An 18166-nucleotide genomic window follows, 5' to 3' on the forward strand; every position below is an offset into this window, starting at 1 on the left:
TAGCAGTGTCATAAGGGGCAATACATTTCAACATCCCACCTTGGGCACTGAGTTTTACATTAGAGGACACTATACGTGCAATTCTGATTATGTAGTATATTTGATAAAGTGTCCCTGTAGCTTTATATACATTGGAATGACTACTCAGTGTCTCAAGATGCGGATTTCTGCCCATAAAACTGCTATTAGAAATCATACGGTGGGACAGGCAGTATCCGAACACTTTAGTGCTTGTGGTCATCAGGTTTCTCAATTGAGGGTAATGGCCATTGATGGGGTTTCACCCCAATGGCGGGGTGGAGACAAGAAAAAAGAATTATTGAGAAGGGAGGCGGGGTGGATTAGGAGACTGGATGCCATGGGGCGGGCAGGACTTAATAGAGAGTTAGACTTGAGTTTCTGTATTTAATTTTTTTGTGTCCGTTGTATTGTTTCTGTAATTATTATGTGATTGTATTTTAATGTGTTTTTGTTTTTATCTTTATAGGCCACATGACAGCGTTGGTTTGGTGAGACAGGAGTTCCCTTTTAACTTCGCAGCTGGTGTGGTGAGTGCTGCGGCCTTTAATGTTGTGAGCGTCTGGTTACTATGGTAACATGGGCGGACTTACTGGGCCGCTCCAGCACCACCCACCGCTATTATGCGAAGGCTGGTGAGGATAATGGAGATGTTTGGGCGTACAGGATTGGTCGGCGGGCGTCAGCTGGTAGAGTCATGTGACTTGTCACTTGACTCTGACGTCATGCCGCCGACCTCCGTGGATGGAGGCGGCGGCGTCCGCTATGATGCGCTCGTTCTCCGAGATTCCACAGCGGGGATTCTTCTCTTTACACTGATTGGTGAGTGACCTTTTGAAATACATGCCTTTTATTGGTCGGCTGTTAGTCTCCCATCAGGTCCGCCTTTGCTACGCTGTCATGATTGGCTATTGGGTTCTTAGGGGCTGTGTTATGCACTATATATATGGGTATTTGTGTCACTATTTGTTACATGACCATAAGGCAACTTGATAAAGGCCTAGGAAGGCCGAAACAGCGGTCTGTTGTTGCTTTCATGCTGTTGCTATTATGCTGCTATAAATAAATACAAAGAGCTATAATCACATTGTGTGGTGCCGGTCCTTTGCTGTGGACGTTATATTGTGACCCCTTGGTACCGGGGTGAGGACCTGGGCACGCCATCTCTTTCGCAGCCGGTTGTGTGCTCCTGGATTCTTGTGGATAATAGATTTCAGAATGAAATCTATTGGAAATCGATCTAAATGCATTATTGGACCATTAGATCCAATGCAACTCTATGGGCCATCAATCTGCTGCCAGCAGCAGATTGACCTAGAATTTCCATCCTGTCAGATAGATCAAATCGATCGAAATCGGCCACAAATCGATCGAATGGGGAATTTGATAGAATCTATTTCTGATTTATGGCTGAAATCGACCAGTGTATGGGCCCCTTTACTTGGACAGGTAACTGTGAAGAATTTTAATTACACAAAGCTGCTGTAACAGCTAAGAAATCCAATGATATATTAGAAAAGCTGTAGAAAACCATCTTCAGTACAAGGTTTCCATAATGCTGGTCACATTTGGATACAAGCGTATCTGAAATTGTACATAAAGGATATGTTGTGCAGTTCTTGATATAGACTGACCCAAAGGCACTTAAAATAGAGACCCCAGCAGATAAAGCTGCCCAATCACTGGACGTTCCTGCCTGCTATATTATCCAATCAGAAAAGAACTTTGCATTAGTTTTGAAAATTTTGGAAACTTGTAGGGGACCAATTCTTTATTATTAATAAATGATTCCTTAATCTCTTATAATAACACAAGAAAATACACATTTCTGTAAGATGTAATGTATTGTGCTCAATACAATTGATTTTATTGTGATGTCCACTTGTGTTATTTTCACAGAATTACAGGAACTGAAATATATATATTTTATATATATACGTAGTACACATTAGTCATCTAACCTCAATAGCAATATGCTTTTGTGATTTCAATTTTAAGTATTAAAAGGTGTAAATCTGCAATATAATCACATCAACGAAGAATTGTGCGCTCCATGTACAGGGTAGAATTTTGTAAAGGTTTACAATTTGATAGATTCATAATCTGCTTGATAAACACTTTGTTTTGATCATGTATGCTCATGATCCAGAGGCAGAACAAAATGCACCAGGGGAAAGATGCTTACAGGGCACCTGGAGTGTCAGGTCACATGATGAGATAAATGTGCATGTATAGTCCCAATCCTACATAGAACTAAGTTGTGTTCCTGTATTTTTTTCTCATTGTAAGGATTAAAAAATTCAGGGCTGTAAATCACACTTTTCTCTGCCGTCTGTCTGTCATGGATAACTAATTAGAGGGTACAAAACTGTTCCATGGCAGAAAAACACTAAGGGCAGGGAACAAATTAAATAAGTCAATAGTTAAACATTTCTCTTTATGAGAGCTGTAAAAAAACATTAAAGTCTTCAATTACCACAGACGAAAAACTTAAAACCTATTTAGATTTTTAACTTCTAACCACAAAATAAAATTGTGGGAGTCATGTATTAGATATATCTATCTTATCATTTAACTTTCACTCCAGATAGGATTTGAAGCAAGGCGAATGCTATGAAATGCTTGAAGTTACCACAAACCATTATTCACATGGACTGGTATGCATCCTATAAAGGAAAACAACATTTACACATGCAAAGTACAAAGAAGGAAAAGAAAAAAAAAAAGTGAATTAATTCAAAGCACACAACTCCAATGTTCATAAAATGTCCCATTTTACTGCCACCTATTATTTATACAGCGTCAACATATTCTGTAGCGCTGTACATAATATCAGCAACATAGTATCATAATATCGGACAACCATGAGGGCATAGCCAGATTTTCAGTTTAGGAGCCTGTAGGCTTAGATGTTCTGGCACCCTAAACCCCACCCCTCAACTCAGGCACCACCCCCATTATTGGGGGTTCCCTCCTCCCCAGACTAGGTAGCCAGATCTTCCCCATATTCGGTAACCCCATTAATCACAGTAGTGGATCTGCCCCCCCCCCCCCCGGTATAGGGAGCCAGATGTACGCCCACACCAATATAAAGTACACCCCCCCCCCCACCAAAAAAAAAAAAAGTAGGGCCAGTGATCTGCAAACTTGGCTCCCCCGCTGTTAAGGACCTACAAGTCCCACAATGCATTTACCTTTATGAATCATGACTGTGGCTGTCAGACTCCCGCTATGCATTGTGGGACTTGTAGTTCCTAACAGCTAGAGAGCCAAGTTTGCACATCACTGGGGTAGGTGAACATTTGGGGAGGGGAGCCACCTCTCCTACATAAGACACAAGCCTACAGTGCCTTATGGTAAATCTGGCCCTGCATGAAGGCTTAGGTTAGTAAATTAGCAGTTGTTTGCTCGTATTGACAGGGATTTTTTTTTAAATACATTAGTGTAGACTGTTCCATATTCATTAATACTACTGTGACAACTTGCTCTCAATTTCCTATCAACTTTATAAATTGCCGACAAGCTCTTGTGAATGTACAGTATGTTTAACTAGTATCCTCATTTAGCCTAGGGCTCCAATGATGACAAGCTGGGCACTGTGTTTACATAATGTTACAATAAACATTTTACAGTCATGATTCACAGCTGCACCTGTAATTTAACACACGACTTACATTAAAACAGAACACAAATCGTGGCACTCGCACCAGGCTGTACATTATGTTACCAGCTGCAGGAGTAACTTGTTACGATATACTTTCCAGCATTCATTTGTACACATTATGATCATGTAATTGTGCCACTGTATGCAGACACAATGTAACAAAGCAGAGAAAATGAGCGGATGTCACAGATGAATCACTTGTGCTCATTAATTTGTACACTGGAGAAAGAGGCCCTGGCAGCAGTAAGTGATGCTTAACCACTTCTTGCCATGGGCTAAAGGGGACAAATGCACGCGCACATGCACAAGTTATTTAAACGTCCTATTTGCAGTACTAAAAGTGCACAAACATTTATAAACGTCCATTTTGCAGGAAGTGGTTAAACTATTAATGGGCATTCAGTTATGCGTACTGTTCCCACAAATCCCCGCCTTCTATTGCCAAAGTTACATGTAATCAGCAGTGGCTTATAGTGGTCGCAGCTGTGACATAGCATTGCCAAGTGACGGATTAATAGCTGTGCAGAAGCACAGCTTTAAGACAATACCTGCGGGTTTGTTGGATAGGATTAAGAGTTCCTCTGGAGCAGAGTTCCCCAACCCTGTCCTCAAGGGCGACCACCATTAAATGTTTTGCAGAAAACCACAAACATGCACAGGAGGTGTAATTAGTGTCTAGAGGAGAGGGTTGGGGAACACTGCTCTAGAGTGCTGTTCCTAAATTAGGACACAGCGGACACTATATCACATCTGTCCACAGCGATTGCTGGGTCCATAAGGCAGAAAAAGCTGCCAGGTATAGATCCACGAGAGATGGGTCATACAGCATTTATACATGTAGGCCCATATGCAATTACCGTAACTTTTTCTCCTGAGTTTTCTCCTAGACAATATTTTCAAACTTGTCAATAAAATGCCTTTTAACTATTTGAAGACCGATCCACGCCGATTGTTGTGGACGCGGTGGCAGCTCCAGGACCATTCAACTACAATTATTGTCTATTTACATTGTACAGCGCTGCAATCTATGGCAGTGCTGTACTGGGGACTGGCGGGGGGAGGGTGGCAGGAAAAATAATAATAAAAAATAGGTACATTTATTCAAAAAAATAGATCAAATAATACAAAAAATAAACAAACAAACACTGCAGCACCAATCAGAGCCCACCAACAGATTACTCTGTTGGTGGGCAGAAAGAGGGGGGGGGGGAAATCACTTGGGTGCTGAGTTGTACGGCCCTGCAGCGAGCCCTTAAAGCTGCAGTGGCCTAAATTGTAAAAAATAGCCTGGTCACGATAAATAATTTTGACACTACTTGTTCACCCACTTTTAAGTTCCTATTCGAATGCAGAGTGCGGAAAAGTTATTTTAAATGGAACATGAAAAATTATCTCCTAGGAGAAAACTAAGGAGAAAAAGTTAATTGCATATGGGCCGTAGTGTGAAGTGAGTGGAACCAAGTAGGAAAGCCAATCCAAACATGCAAGATGGGAATGTGGTTATGAGGTAAGTATGAGAAAACAGAATAGCAGAAGGTAAGAAGAGGCTGTATTCCACAGAAGCCAGACCATTCCTGGTCAAGAACATCAAGGTAATGTATTTCATTTGAATTCCAACAAGTCTATTTGAATACATTAGAAAGTTGATAGTTGGGGGAAACAGAGTGGCTAGCAGGATGGGAAAAGGGAGTATTACTACATAGGGTAATATTAACTTCATGGGAGAAAGAAACAGATGTGGGCAGTCTATGGGTCTGAGAAATATACCAGATCATTATGGCCAATGACACCTAGAGGGCCCATAGCATTACTTTTGATGAGGAGGGCTTCTTCCCTTGATCTCTGGAACGTCCTTCTTCTTCGTATTGGTACATGCAACAATCTAGCAAAGGTGAGAACTCCACTGTCCCCTTTATGTACTTCTTTTACGTGTTCAATCAGGCAGTACTGCCTTTCCCTTTCCTGATCGATCTGAAGTATTCTAGTTTTTAGGGGTCCAATGGTCTTGCCAATCTAGAATCTTTTACAGGTGTACCAGATAATGTATACTATGCATCTGATGTGGCAAGTGATAAGGCATGAATTCTGTGGTGGAGCCCTCCTAAAATACTCCCCGTGGGGGAGGGCTTTCAAAACATGAGTTAAGTGAAAACTGTCTCTTCTAAGGATGGAATTGGTGGTGGACAGTTTCCAATGACTCTGGTAATATAACAGTCATCAAAGCCGTATTTGTGTCCTTTTTGTTGATGTGAACTGTATGAAGGACTCAGAAATCCCACACCAAAATGTCATCCACGTACCTGGACAACCTCCATAAGCCTCCCGAAATAGGTTTACTGATTTTGTACAAATAGGACTCCTCCCAGTATGCTAGACAGAGGTTTGCAAAGGTGCAAGCTACTGACATACACATAGCAGTACTGGTTGTCTGCCAATACCACTACCAGTTGAAAATAAGGGCGTTATATGTCAGTACAAACATCAGACATTCGCAGATGTACTGAATATATTCTGGGCTTTTTGTGCTTTTTTTTCTAAGTAATATACAGCCTGAACACCAATCCACTGCAACGTCCCAGAAAACTTTCTTGCTTTTGACTGACTTTCTTGTAGATAGTGCACAGCAAGTTTACAGTACTTACGCCATTTAAATAGTGCATGTTGCTCAATTAGCAGTACTTGGGTAATGAGCATTGCTATGGTAATGCGCATTATGCTACTTGTGTAACATGTTACTGTAGCAATGTGCATATTACACAAGTAACCTGGCCCACGCTAATTGCGCAGCACATGCTACTCAAATGGTGTAAGTACTGATACACTTGTCATGCACAAGGCAAGTATACCGGCTTCTAGTGCATCAACCTACTAGTGCATTAAGCCACTGCTATCAGACGGGACACATCACTCTGTAAGTGCTGGAGCTTAGGACTGGGGCCCAAGGCTTAACACTGTATTGTTGTCCTTGATAAAGGGATCACGAATGTCCCGAAACACTGGAATAAAAATGGTTTCAGCTTAATTTGAAGAGGAGTGCAGGCTATTTATTTTGACTTCTGATTCATAGGGTGACGCTAATGCACTGTATAACCAATGCACCAACTATTTATTGACTATTACTGGCTCTGATTGAGGTATCCAAAATATCTGATTACATTAGCCTCAATATCTTGACTGCTTCATTGGCATCTTCAGCTAGCATTCAGTTGCCTTATATTACCTGCACTCATGTCTGGCAGCTGTGCCTGAGAGTGCATTGCACTGGCAGTCTTCAGTGATCTGCTGAGAAGCCTGGTCATCCTACAGGTTACACCAGCTCTGTAAAGAAAACACACACAAGAGGTAAAATACAAAGATAAACAGAGGACAAGGCATAGTTTGCAATGTATGCTACCAATATCAGCCATCTCATTTAAAACACAGGTACCACAAACCAAGATGAGGGGTGAGAACCTTGCAGGAAACCCCTGCATAATTAGCAGAGTTCTGAACAAAAATCCCTCTGTCTGCTGCAGCCATAAGCTGTGTAATGCTCTCTGCAGTCCACTGATATGGGGCAATACACGTGTACCATTCCTGCCCTGACAAAGCAATTGATGTTGACCTAGGGTTTCACTACAGGACATGCATTTTAAAGTGGACCTCCAGTGTAAAAATAAAACCCACACCATCAGCACAGTCAGCAAAACAGAGCTGCAGGAAAAAAAAATTAAACATTAAAAACATTGCACACCATGGTTTTTACAAATCACACTCAGGGCTCAAACCCACTAGCAGCCTTTTCTAGGCACTAGTGATTTAAAGAAGCTCTTGCTAATGCAATTGCTAACGAGCTTTTTATAAAATCACATCGCTCAAGTGGGATCACAACCTCATTACATTAGCAAGAGCTTTTCAGATCACAAAGCACTCAGAAAAGCGCTCCTTTGGGGTTCCTGGCCTCAAGTATGCTGACCCCTTGTCCACCCCTGACTTTAACCTACTCTACCAGTGGTTGTTTGACTGATAACATTTTTGCCAGGGGCAGGGCCAGAATTCTGGAAAGGCCACAAAGGTCCAGGCCTTGGGCAGCTGCTGTTCAAAGGGGCGGTTCACACGGACGTTTACCACCAGTCACAACACTGTTCATTAAAGCGCTGCCCATTCAAGTAAATGGGCAGCATCTTGCCATCATCTGCGCAAAAGCCACGTTCAGATCCAGATTTTGCCTATTGTTTCAGCTGACCCTGGAAGCAACATGCTGAGATTGGCATGCATAAGTTTGGGTGCACTTGGCATCTCAAGCAATGATAGGTGCATCCTCAAGACCCCCTTACCACCACCAAATCTGCTTAGGAAAAACTGTTCTGTTTCCACTATTTCTAATGGTGATAATAAAATAGAACAGGTCCAAAAACCAGTGTGACAAAACTTTATTAAAGATACATAAATGACAAAATGTAGCAATGTGATACACACTATCAAGCACATAAGTGGTCATGCTAGGCAACATCACACTGCACTTGCTTGCAGACTGACGTAAGACAGCTGGTATGTGTGCTGTGACATTCCTGTAGCACAGTCAGCGAGCATACAACCAACACCCTGCCTGGCACAACACAGCATCCACGTCCTTGCCTGTGCTTCCTGCTCTGCCCAGCACAGACCAGAGACCACCACCCTCCTTCCATCCCCCACCCTTCTGCACCAAAGCTGTGCAGCACGGGGCACCGCTTCCTGTATACAGCCTGTAATGTTGTACCTTAGTGACAGCAGCATATTGGCAGGCAGCGCGGGATTCCCTACAGTACGCAAGTAGCCTCACGCTTCTTCAGTGCAGCGAAATGTTACAGCGCTGCGGAGGCCCCGCCCACGTATTCCTGGCTGCCTGTCAGTCTGTCCTCCCATACTACTCATGGGGCGGTGTCATGTGACTGGGCTAGTGCAATCATGGCATGCACTGTTTCATGAGGGAGGGAATGCTGCTATTCTGTGTGTGCTGCAGCAGAAACTGACTCTGTCAGAGGTCTGTGACTGAGTCCCACGAAAATGGGCACGGAGTGGGGAAATGCTTTTATTATAGTATCCATTGTTTTGTGAAAATGTGTCGTGTCGTGTATTTGCAGTTTAATGCAAATGACTAGCCACACTGCGGCTTCTACGCAGATTCCAGTATTGTGTATCTATGTGTGATGCACAGAGAGCGCAGACATTGCATGGGCAGCACTGTCTGAGGGGCACACTTACAGTCTGTGCAGCAGTGACTTCTGTTAAAGCAGTGGCATGCATTTTGTGCACCAGGTAAAGCTAGTCCATTCATAAGACTCATCTTTGTAACAGAGAGCGATGTAGGTGTCATGTTTATGTATATGGATGATGTCATGTTTGTGTTCAAGCATGATCACCCAATACTGTGCCTAGGCCTGAAAATGTGCTGCAGCCTGCAGTACATTTATGCTTTAGCAAAAATGCAAACACTGGTGGGAAGAGTGAGTGACCAGCGGCTGTACATTGCAGAACATGCTGTAGAACAGAGGTGCCCATACTTTTTCGGCCTGTGAGCTACTTTAAAAATTAGCAAGTCAAAATGATCAACCTATGTACAATTTTATGAGCGCAATTGTCAGTGGCGTAGCTAAGGAGCTGTGGGCCCCGATGCAAGTTTTACATTGGGGCCCCCCAAGCACTCTATACATAACAATTGATACGGAGCACAAAAATCTGCCAATGGCAAATACAGTGTCATAGGTGCAAGAAGGGGATGGGAAACAAGTTTGTTAATGATTACCACTATTCAAAGTATCTATAGAAGTAATTATTATGAGCACAGGACCAATAGAGAGCTAATACTGAAGTTGAGGGAGGGCCCTTCGGGGCCCCTCTGGCCCAAGGGCCCCGATGTGGTCGCAACCTCTGCAACCCCTATTGCTACGCCCCTGGCAATTCTATATACAGAATGGAAAATGTAGTGCGGTCGGGATCTACCATGAAACCCTTTGTGATCTACCGGTAGATTGCGATCTACTCAATAATACAATACAATAACATTTCTATAGCGATTTTCTCCCATAGGACTCAAAGCGCTTAGGCTCTCTCAGATTCAGTAATTGGTAGTAGGATGAAGTATTCACAAAACAAAAGGTATATTTCTGCAAATGCCAAACTGAACAGGTGGGTTTTCAGTCTGGATTTAAACACGTCCAGGGATGGAGCTGCCCTGATCTGTTGAGGTAAGGAGTTCCAAAACGTAGGGGAAGCATGACAGAAGGGTCTGGGACCAAAAGTTTCCAAATGGACTCTGGGTATGACTAGATTATTAGAACCTGTGTATCTGAGAATGCGGGGATTGCTACGCAGCTGCAACATATCTTTCATGTAAATAAACAAACAGCGTGGCTCCGGGTTAAAAGACAGGGTTTTGTACTTAACCCGGAGCCACGCTGTTTGTTTATCTGCATGCTGTGCACAATACAGAAGCTCTGTGCTATATAAAAACTTTGCAAGGCTATAGTCTGCTGGATAACCTCCACAGAATGTTATATGTTTGATAGATCTGCATATTGTATACAAAATCCTGCAGGATATAAGAGAACGCTGGAATCACCAATATATCTCTGGTGGATATCTATGGAAGTCTTTGCTGGTATATGAGATACACAGCTGTGAGCTAATAGGACATAATTAACTGATGATACTTGAATGAAGATAAGCTGGAACTGCTAATCTAAAGCGAAGTGCAATACCCTTATGGGAATAGATAGGTGTCATAGGAAGTAGTGCAATTATATACTAGGAAACGAATTTTACTCGGCGAATCAAGCTATAGGTACCTGTTGTGGTGTGTGCCATAGGGCGGTGGTACTGAGAAAGTTGGTTAGTGTTTTTTGCATTCATAGGTAATTTTATCTGGTTTTATAGGGGATTCATGCTTTTGTATTTATGACTTTGAATAAAAGAATGTATATGTGATGGTACATACAGGCGCATAAGTGTTTTCTGAGATATTTTTTACTTTAACCAGTTCACCCCCAATAGTTTTTTTTTTTTTTTATAACCATGTTTTATTGAGAATATATACATTGTAACATAGCTTTTGCAAGTTGTTTAACATGAAACCGAGCATGTAGTGTTAGATTACAGAACACATTTGAGGGTTTAGTGAAGTAAGGTGAGTTTGTATACTACACCCTCGGGAGGCGGCTCTTGGAGCACGTCTACTTGAGTAATTTATGGTTAGTTATAAGTTAGACTGTAAAACTTAAACAACAAAACCCCCCTGAACCACCCCCCTCCCATTCCCCATGCTCTTCTCCTGAGGCACCCCCACACGGGAGAAGTCAAAATATGATCGTGGACTGTCAGGGACCACATCCAGGATAGAGAGTCTGAGGTGATCTTGGAGCGGAAAATAATTTGTAATGGAAAGGCGGGGTAGCAGTTTCAGGCGTTCAGCTCCAGAGGGCCCAGGGTGCCGGATAATTGTTCTCTGCAATACCATGAGGAGTATTTAAATGGTTCAACTAGGCGGTATATTTCCTCTTGGGTGAAGTTGATTTTGATAAACGTTCTCCACTTTTTGAAGAATTTCTTTGCATATTTCTCCTTGTGTAGCATTGTGTCTGTTTTGTCCATCACAAAAAGTTCTGACATTTCATCCTTGACATCTTGTATTGTAGGAGGTGTGTGGTAAATCCATCTGTTGAGTATAGCTTTCTTTGCGGCTGCTAAGGTAACAAAGAGGATGTCAGGGGTTCTAGGTGAAGAGGTGGCAGAAGGTGATGGTTTTTCATATGAATGAAATAGGAATAGTAGAGGATCACAGGTATGAGAGCCACATCCTAATCTGCGCAGGAGACGAGAGACTTGAGTCCAGAAGTATGTTATTTTAGGGCAATACCACATGCAGTGTATCATATTTGCGTTGGGCATTTTACATTTAGGGCATTCTGATGTATAGTTGGTTGGGGGTTGTCTGTAATGAATGTTGAAGGCATACTTTGCGTTGTGGAGGAAAAGGAGGTGAGATTCTCTCAACGTTTCATTGATAATTATACGTCTGAATGTAGTGAGGCCTTCTAAGATTTTGGAAGAGAGTTGAGGATGGGTGAAATATTTTGCCCATTTTTGCATGTTTGCCAGACCTAGCTTTTTTGCATTAAGGTTTTGGAGGTCTCTGTGGAAGTCTGAAAGCGATCGTCTCTCGACTCCTGGGCAGAGGAAGCGGTCAAAGGGCGTAAGGTCCATAATAGGTCCAGTATCTACTAGACACTTATGTGTATAAGATGTAATTTGGCCGTATATTAGGAAGTCAGATTTCGGTATATTCCAAAGCCTGGTTAATTCTGAGAATGTCCACCACCTGTGTTCTTTCATATTAAATAGGTGACTGAGTTTGGATATGCCCCTAGTTTCCCAGCGTAAGAATGCGTTGTGCTGCATGCCCGGGTAAAAGTCAGGCGTGCCCCACAATGGCAGGTATTTGGAGATTTTCCAAGGGAGCTGGAAGAGTTTTCTGAGCTCTTTCCATGATACCATGGTGTCTCTGATGAGTACACTATGTTTGAGTCTTAGAGGTAGTTTGGCCCAGGATGAGTGTAGGATACCTGGGAGTGTCCAAGGTTCAGCTAAAGCACTTTCTAGTGCATGGTTTGAGAATTCTGATGTAGAGGATACCCAGTCTCTAACGTGACGGGTCATACAGGCTAGATTATATAGGCGTATATTTGGCAGGTTGAGGCCACCTAGGTCTTTGGGGAGCTGAAGTTTAGTGAGGCTAATGCGGGCTCTCTTACCTTTCCATAGGAATTTAGATATTTCTTTGTTAAGTATGTGGATATCTGAATGCTTAAGTAGGAATGGGAGAGTCTGCATGGGATAGAGAAGTTTGCCGAATGTGATCATTTTAATCAGGGCTGCCCGTCCTGAAACATTGAGTGGTAGATTGTTCCAGGAGCGTATTTGGGAGATGAGTTTGGGGATAAGGGCGGAGATATTGAGGCGATATAAAGATTGGGGGTCCCTATTTAGTGTTATACCTAGATAGGTGATTGGGCCTTTGGTGACATGTACACCTAGGGATTCGGAGGAGGGTATAATTGCTTTTGATGATAAATACATGAGTTCGCTTTTAGTTTTATTTATTTTAAAGCCTGATTCGCGCCCGACTTCCTTAACTAGTTGAAGAATGTTAGGTACTTGAGATTCGGGGTCAGTTAAGAAGAGCAGAACGTCGTCAGCAAATAATGCCTGTGAAATTCTGGCCTCCCCAATCTTAATCCCTGGGATGAGGGTGTCTATTAGTCGTGTGAGTGGTTCGAGGGCAATATTAAAGAGTAGGGGTGACAGGGGGCAGCCCTGTCTGGTACCTCGCTCAAGGGGGAAGGGGGCAGATAGGAAGCCTGGGGTGTATATGCGGGCTTTGGGGCATGAGTACATTAGGTGGAATAAGTTTAGGAAGTCCCCAGAGAACCCCATTCTCTCAAGTGTGAGGTCTAGCCAGTTCCAGCTTACTGCGTCGAACGCTTTTTGGGCGTCAAGAAGTAGAAGTGCCGTTTTTTGATGAGTGATGGGGTAGGCTTTAACTTGTTCCATGGCTACAAGTAGTTTACGAATGTTGGCTATGGCTGAGCGGCCTTTAATAAAGCCAGATTGGTTAGGGTGTATAATTTTGGGCATAAGAATAGCTAGCCTGTTAGCCATGAGCTTAGTTAGAATTTTAAGATCCTGATTTATGAGGGAAATAGGACGGTAGGATTCTGGGAGGGTAGGATCCTTTCCTTTTTTAGGGATTAATTTAATGTAGGTGTCATTGCCCGATGGGAGGAATTTGGTTCCTTGCATGATGGTGTTATATATGATGTTTAGTGTGGGTGAGACTTCTACTTGGAGGATTTTGAAGAATTCTGAGGATAGGCCGTCTGGGCCTGGAGCTTTATTGTTGGCTAGTGATTTAATTGTGGACATTATTTCAGGGTCAGTTATAGGTGCATTGAGATCGGCTAGGTCTTCCTGAGTTAGCTGAGGGAGAGATATTTTATCTAACCATTGTCGACCCTGTTGAGTGACTTTTTTATCAGGTTGGGAGTAAAGCCGGGTGAAGAACTGCTGGAATATGGAGTTGACTTCTTTTGGGTGATGTTTGAGTTCTCCCAGCTCGTTCTGAAGTGCTGAGATAGGGGTGGGGGAGAAGCCTCCCTTTGCCATTATTGCCAGGAGTTTTCCAGCCTTGTTTCCATATTTAAAGAACTGTAATTTTTTGTAAGGTTGTGTGAAGATTTCCCTCTGCTTAAGCCAGTGATCTGTTTGGATTTTGGTGGACATCCAGGTTTGTCTGGTTTGGGGTGTGGGTGAAAGTGTGTATGCTAGATAGGCAGTTCTGACTAAATGGACATGATTTGCATATTCTTTATTAGCTCTCTTTCTTTTTGCTGATACATAGCCTAATATTCGCCCTCTAAGAACTGCTTTCCCTGTGTCCCAGAGTAGTTGGGGATTATCCCTGTGTTGGCGATTGTCATAATAGTATTCTTGCCACCAAGATTTTAAGAGTAGATGAAATTCTTCATCTGCGTATAGTTGCGTGGGAAAGCGCCATAGGATATCGGAGCCTTTAGGTATCTGTTGGATAAAGGTAGATGTTACTGGGGCGTGATCTGAGATGATGATATCTGAGATCGTGGTTAGGGAGAGTTTTTGAATCATAGGGGTACTGGCAAATATGTAGTCTATTCGGGAAAATGAGGAATGTGGGGGGGAATAGAAAGTGTATTCCCTATCATGGGGATGCAGGTATCTCCAGGTGTCATGTATGGATAAAGATGTGGCAAATTCGGAAAGATGAGTGGGAGCATTGCGTGTTCTTGATGTTGTGGTTGTTGTGAGCTTACGGTCCTCTAATAAATGCATCACTTCATTGAAATCTCCCCCCACTATAAAATTGTCTTGACTGAGCGGGAGCAAGATGGGAGTTAATTTATGGAAAAAATCTTTTCTATTCTCGTTAGGGGCATAAATATTGCTTAGAATAATTGTTTCTCCCGGCAGTGTGAGACGCACGATGATGCATCGCCCAGAATTATCGGTATATATCTGATCAACGGAGCACTGCAGGCGCTTATTGATCAGGACGAGTACTCCTGCTTTTCTGTTTAAAGCAGCAGAGCCTACGCAGTGAGATACCCATTTTTTTTTCATGTATTGCATTTCCCCAGCTCCAAGATGAGTCTCTTGGAGCAGCGCGACATCTACATCTAAGGATTTCAGGTGGCGTAGGATTTGGGCTCTCTTTATTGGGGAGCGAAGTCCCTTAACATTCCAAGAGGTTATAATCATAATTTAGCTATCTTATGTTAAATAAATGGTAGGGCCTCCCACCGTGCGTCTCACACTCCGGAGGGTGGCGGTGCAAGTCAAAAAATACAATTATGGCATATGAGACTCCTTTAGAGGAGGAACCCAGGAGAGAGCATGAGCTAGAGAATCCCCCCAAAAAACAAAAACAAAACCAATACAATGCATAACAGAACATTATCCCCTTCCTCTTAGTTAGTGATAAGGTGGATGGGATTGGGTAAGCATCCCCAATAGTTTTTACTCTAACGGACCAGAGCAATTTTCACTTGTCAGTGCTCCTCCCTTTTATTCCCTAATAACTTTATTACTACTTATCACAAGAAAATGATCTATACCTCGTTTTTTTCACCACCAATTAGGCTTTCTGTGGGTAGTACATTTTGCTAAGAATTTTTTTATTCTAAATGCATTTTAATGAGAAAAAAACAAAAAAAATAGAAAAAAAAAAAATCATTATTTCGCAGTTTTCAGCCATTATAGTTTTAAAATTAAACATTCTCCTGTGGATAAAACAAACACATTGTATTTGCCCAGTTGTCCTGATTATTAAACCATTTAAATTATGTCCCTATCACAATGTATGGCGACAGTATATTATTTTGAAATATAGGTGTTATTTTTCTGTTCTGTTTTTTTTTTGTTCTGGCCATAATTACAAGCCCCAATGTAATAAATTAAAATTAATTTTCCCCCATAAAATATAGATTAAAAAAAGCTGAGTCCCTAAGGCAAGTATTTATTTATTTATTTTAAGCTGATTTTTTTTTTACAAGTGTTTTCTTTTGGAGGGGGAGTGTTGGAAGTGGAATTTTATTAATTTTATTACTCATGTGTATGTACTTGTAAATGTATGTATTTTGTACGTGTCATATACTTTTTGGCCACAAGATGGCGCTAGTGAACACTCGTTATAGTAAGTGTTCACTTTTTTTTTTTTTTTTACACTTTATTTCATTGTTACATTTCCTGTTTTTGTGAATGGACGTAGCCGCTGTTCGCGGTCACGTCCATTCACTCCAGGCACTGCGATTGGGTAGAGGACCGTTTGGTCCTCTTCCCCAATCCCTCAGCACGGGATCCTGATGGAAACGGCGGCCGTAGCGGCGCGCACACGGCGGTAGCAGCGGCGGGAACGCGCGACTTATTAATACGTCATGTTGCCGTTAATAGGGTAAAGCATGACGTATTAATGCGTTAGGATGCCACTAAATGGTTAACGGTGGGGGTGTGAGTAACCCCACTTATCACTTGTTGCAGCCAATCGGATTGATTTAAGATTCAGTGGGCGCAAAATCACTTATTTACATATCTTTTATGTATTCAGGACCTAGATTATTCAGGGATTTAAATGTCAGTAGGCAGATCTTGAATAGGACCCTCCATTCTATAGGTAGCCAGTGAAGGGAGTGCAGGACTGGCGTTATGTAGCAATGACGGGGTTGGTTGGTTAGCAGTCTGGCAGCAGTATTCTGTATCAGCTGTAGGCGGTACAAGACCTTTTTTGGAAGGCCAGTGTAGAGAGCATTACAGTAGTCCAGTCCGGATGTGATGAAGGCATGGACTAAGGTTGGCAGATATTCTGGGGGGATGAGGTGCTTGATTTTTGCAATGTTCTTCAGGTGAAAATAGGATGATTTCACCACAGCAGAGATTTGAGTTCTGAAGTTTAAGTCCCCATCAATTAGAACTCCCAGGCTACGCACATGATTAGAGCTGCGTAGATCCGTGCCTCCTATTCCCAGTGGTGAAGACTGCAAGTTAAGTTGTTTTGTTATCATGCTCTGCCCTCCAATCAGAAAGACTTCAGTTTTGTCTGCATTTAGTTTCAGCCAGTTGTCATTCATCCATTGCTGTAGTTCACGTAAGCAGGCGTTTATAGTTCGAGTTGAGTCTGTCACACCAGGCTTGAAGGAAAGATATAGTTGAGTGTCGTCTGCATAGCAGTGGTATGTCAGGCCATGTTTTTGGATTAGTTTTCCAAATGGGCACCTCTGCTGTAGAAGTATCTGCTTGCTCTGCTGCAAATGTGTTATTGGAAAAATCTTAAATGAAACATCAAAACAGGGCTGTGGAGTCGGTACAAAAATCTTCCAACTCCGACTCCTCAGCTTATGAAACCACCGACTCCAGGTACCCAAAATGGCTCCGACTCCTCGACTCCTTAGTCTAATACCTACCAGGGCTGTGGATTTCGTACAAAATTCATCCGACTCCCGATTCTGACTCCTCAGTTTATGAAATCACCAACTCCGACTCCACAGCCCTGCATTAAAGGACACATCTGAGTAAAAAAAAAAAATCCCAAGATCTACTTACCCGGGCCTTCCTCCAGCCCCTGGCAGCCGACATTGCCCTTGCCACAACTCCGGTGCCCTGGGGTCCCCTCCATTGCAGATGCCGACCTTGCCAGGTCCGCATCTGCTCGAGCGCACGGCTGTGCCGCGAGCGCTCATGTGGCCTGGAGTGTTCTGCGTAGGTGCAGAACTACTGTGCTTGTGCGGAACGCTCCCAACCACTGGAGCGCGAGTGGCGCAGCCGTGCACTAGCACAGGCACAGAAGATGCCGACGTGCAGAGGTCGGCATCTGCAACGAAGGCGTGACATATCGGCTGTCAGGGGCTGGAGGAAGCCCAGGTAAGTAGATCTTGTTTTTTTTTTTATACTTGGACCTGTTCTTTAACTACTTGCCGACCGCTCCACACCGATTGGCGTGAACGCGGCGATAGCCCCAGGACCGCTCTGCGCCGATTGGCGTGAACGTGGCAGCTGCCCCAGGACCACTCTTCGCCGATTGGCGTGAACGGCATTCAATGGGGCTAGCAGGAGATCGCGTGCGCCGATGCGCGCATCTCTATTCCGCCTTCAGTCTCCCAGCGGCAATCGGCGTCTATTAACATAGTACAGCGCTGCAATCTAAGGCAGCGCTGTCCCCCTGGGACACAGGAGAGGGATCGGCTGTCATAGGCTGAAGCCTATGACAGCCGATTGCAGTGATTGGCTGGCTGGGGGAGGGAGGGATTTAAGCAAAAAAATAAATAGTAACATTTATTAAAAAAAAATAAAAAAAATTTATATATAAAAAAATAAACACTGGGGGAGCGATCAGAAGAAGGGGGGGGGGGGGGGGGGGGAATCACTTGAGTGCTGAGTTGT

General features: G+C 43.1%; 1 protein-coding gene across 2 annotated transcripts in view; it reads right to left on the bottom strand.

Moving 5' to 3' along the window:
* Positions 1-8527, bottom strand: part of ACOT9 (acyl-CoA thioesterase 9) — a 45041-nt gene extending 36514 nt beyond the window's left edge. Inside the window, exons 1-3 of one of the 2 annotated variants that reach the window (XM_068270054.1) lie at positions 8424-8527; positions 6903-7000; positions 2658-2684 (exon numbers count right to left, since the gene is read on the bottom strand). In XM_068270054.1, coding sequence (XP_068126155.1) covers positions 2658-2684; positions 6903-7000; positions 8424-8440 — 142 coding nt within the window. In that variant the 5' untranslated portion in view covers positions 8441-8527. The remainder of the gene's footprint in view (positions 1-2657; positions 2685-6902; positions 7001-8423) is intronic. The other variant, XM_068270055.1, reaches the window with a different exon arrangement.
* Positions 8528-18166: the final 9639 nt, after the last annotated feature.

This window comes from Hyperolius riggenbachi, chromosome 2 (assembly GCF_040937935.1).
Source record: "Hyperolius riggenbachi isolate aHypRig1 chromosome 2, aHypRig1.pri, whole genome shotgun sequence".
NCBI lineage: Eukaryota > Metazoa > Chordata > Amphibia > Anura > Hyperoliidae > Hyperolius > Hyperolius riggenbachi.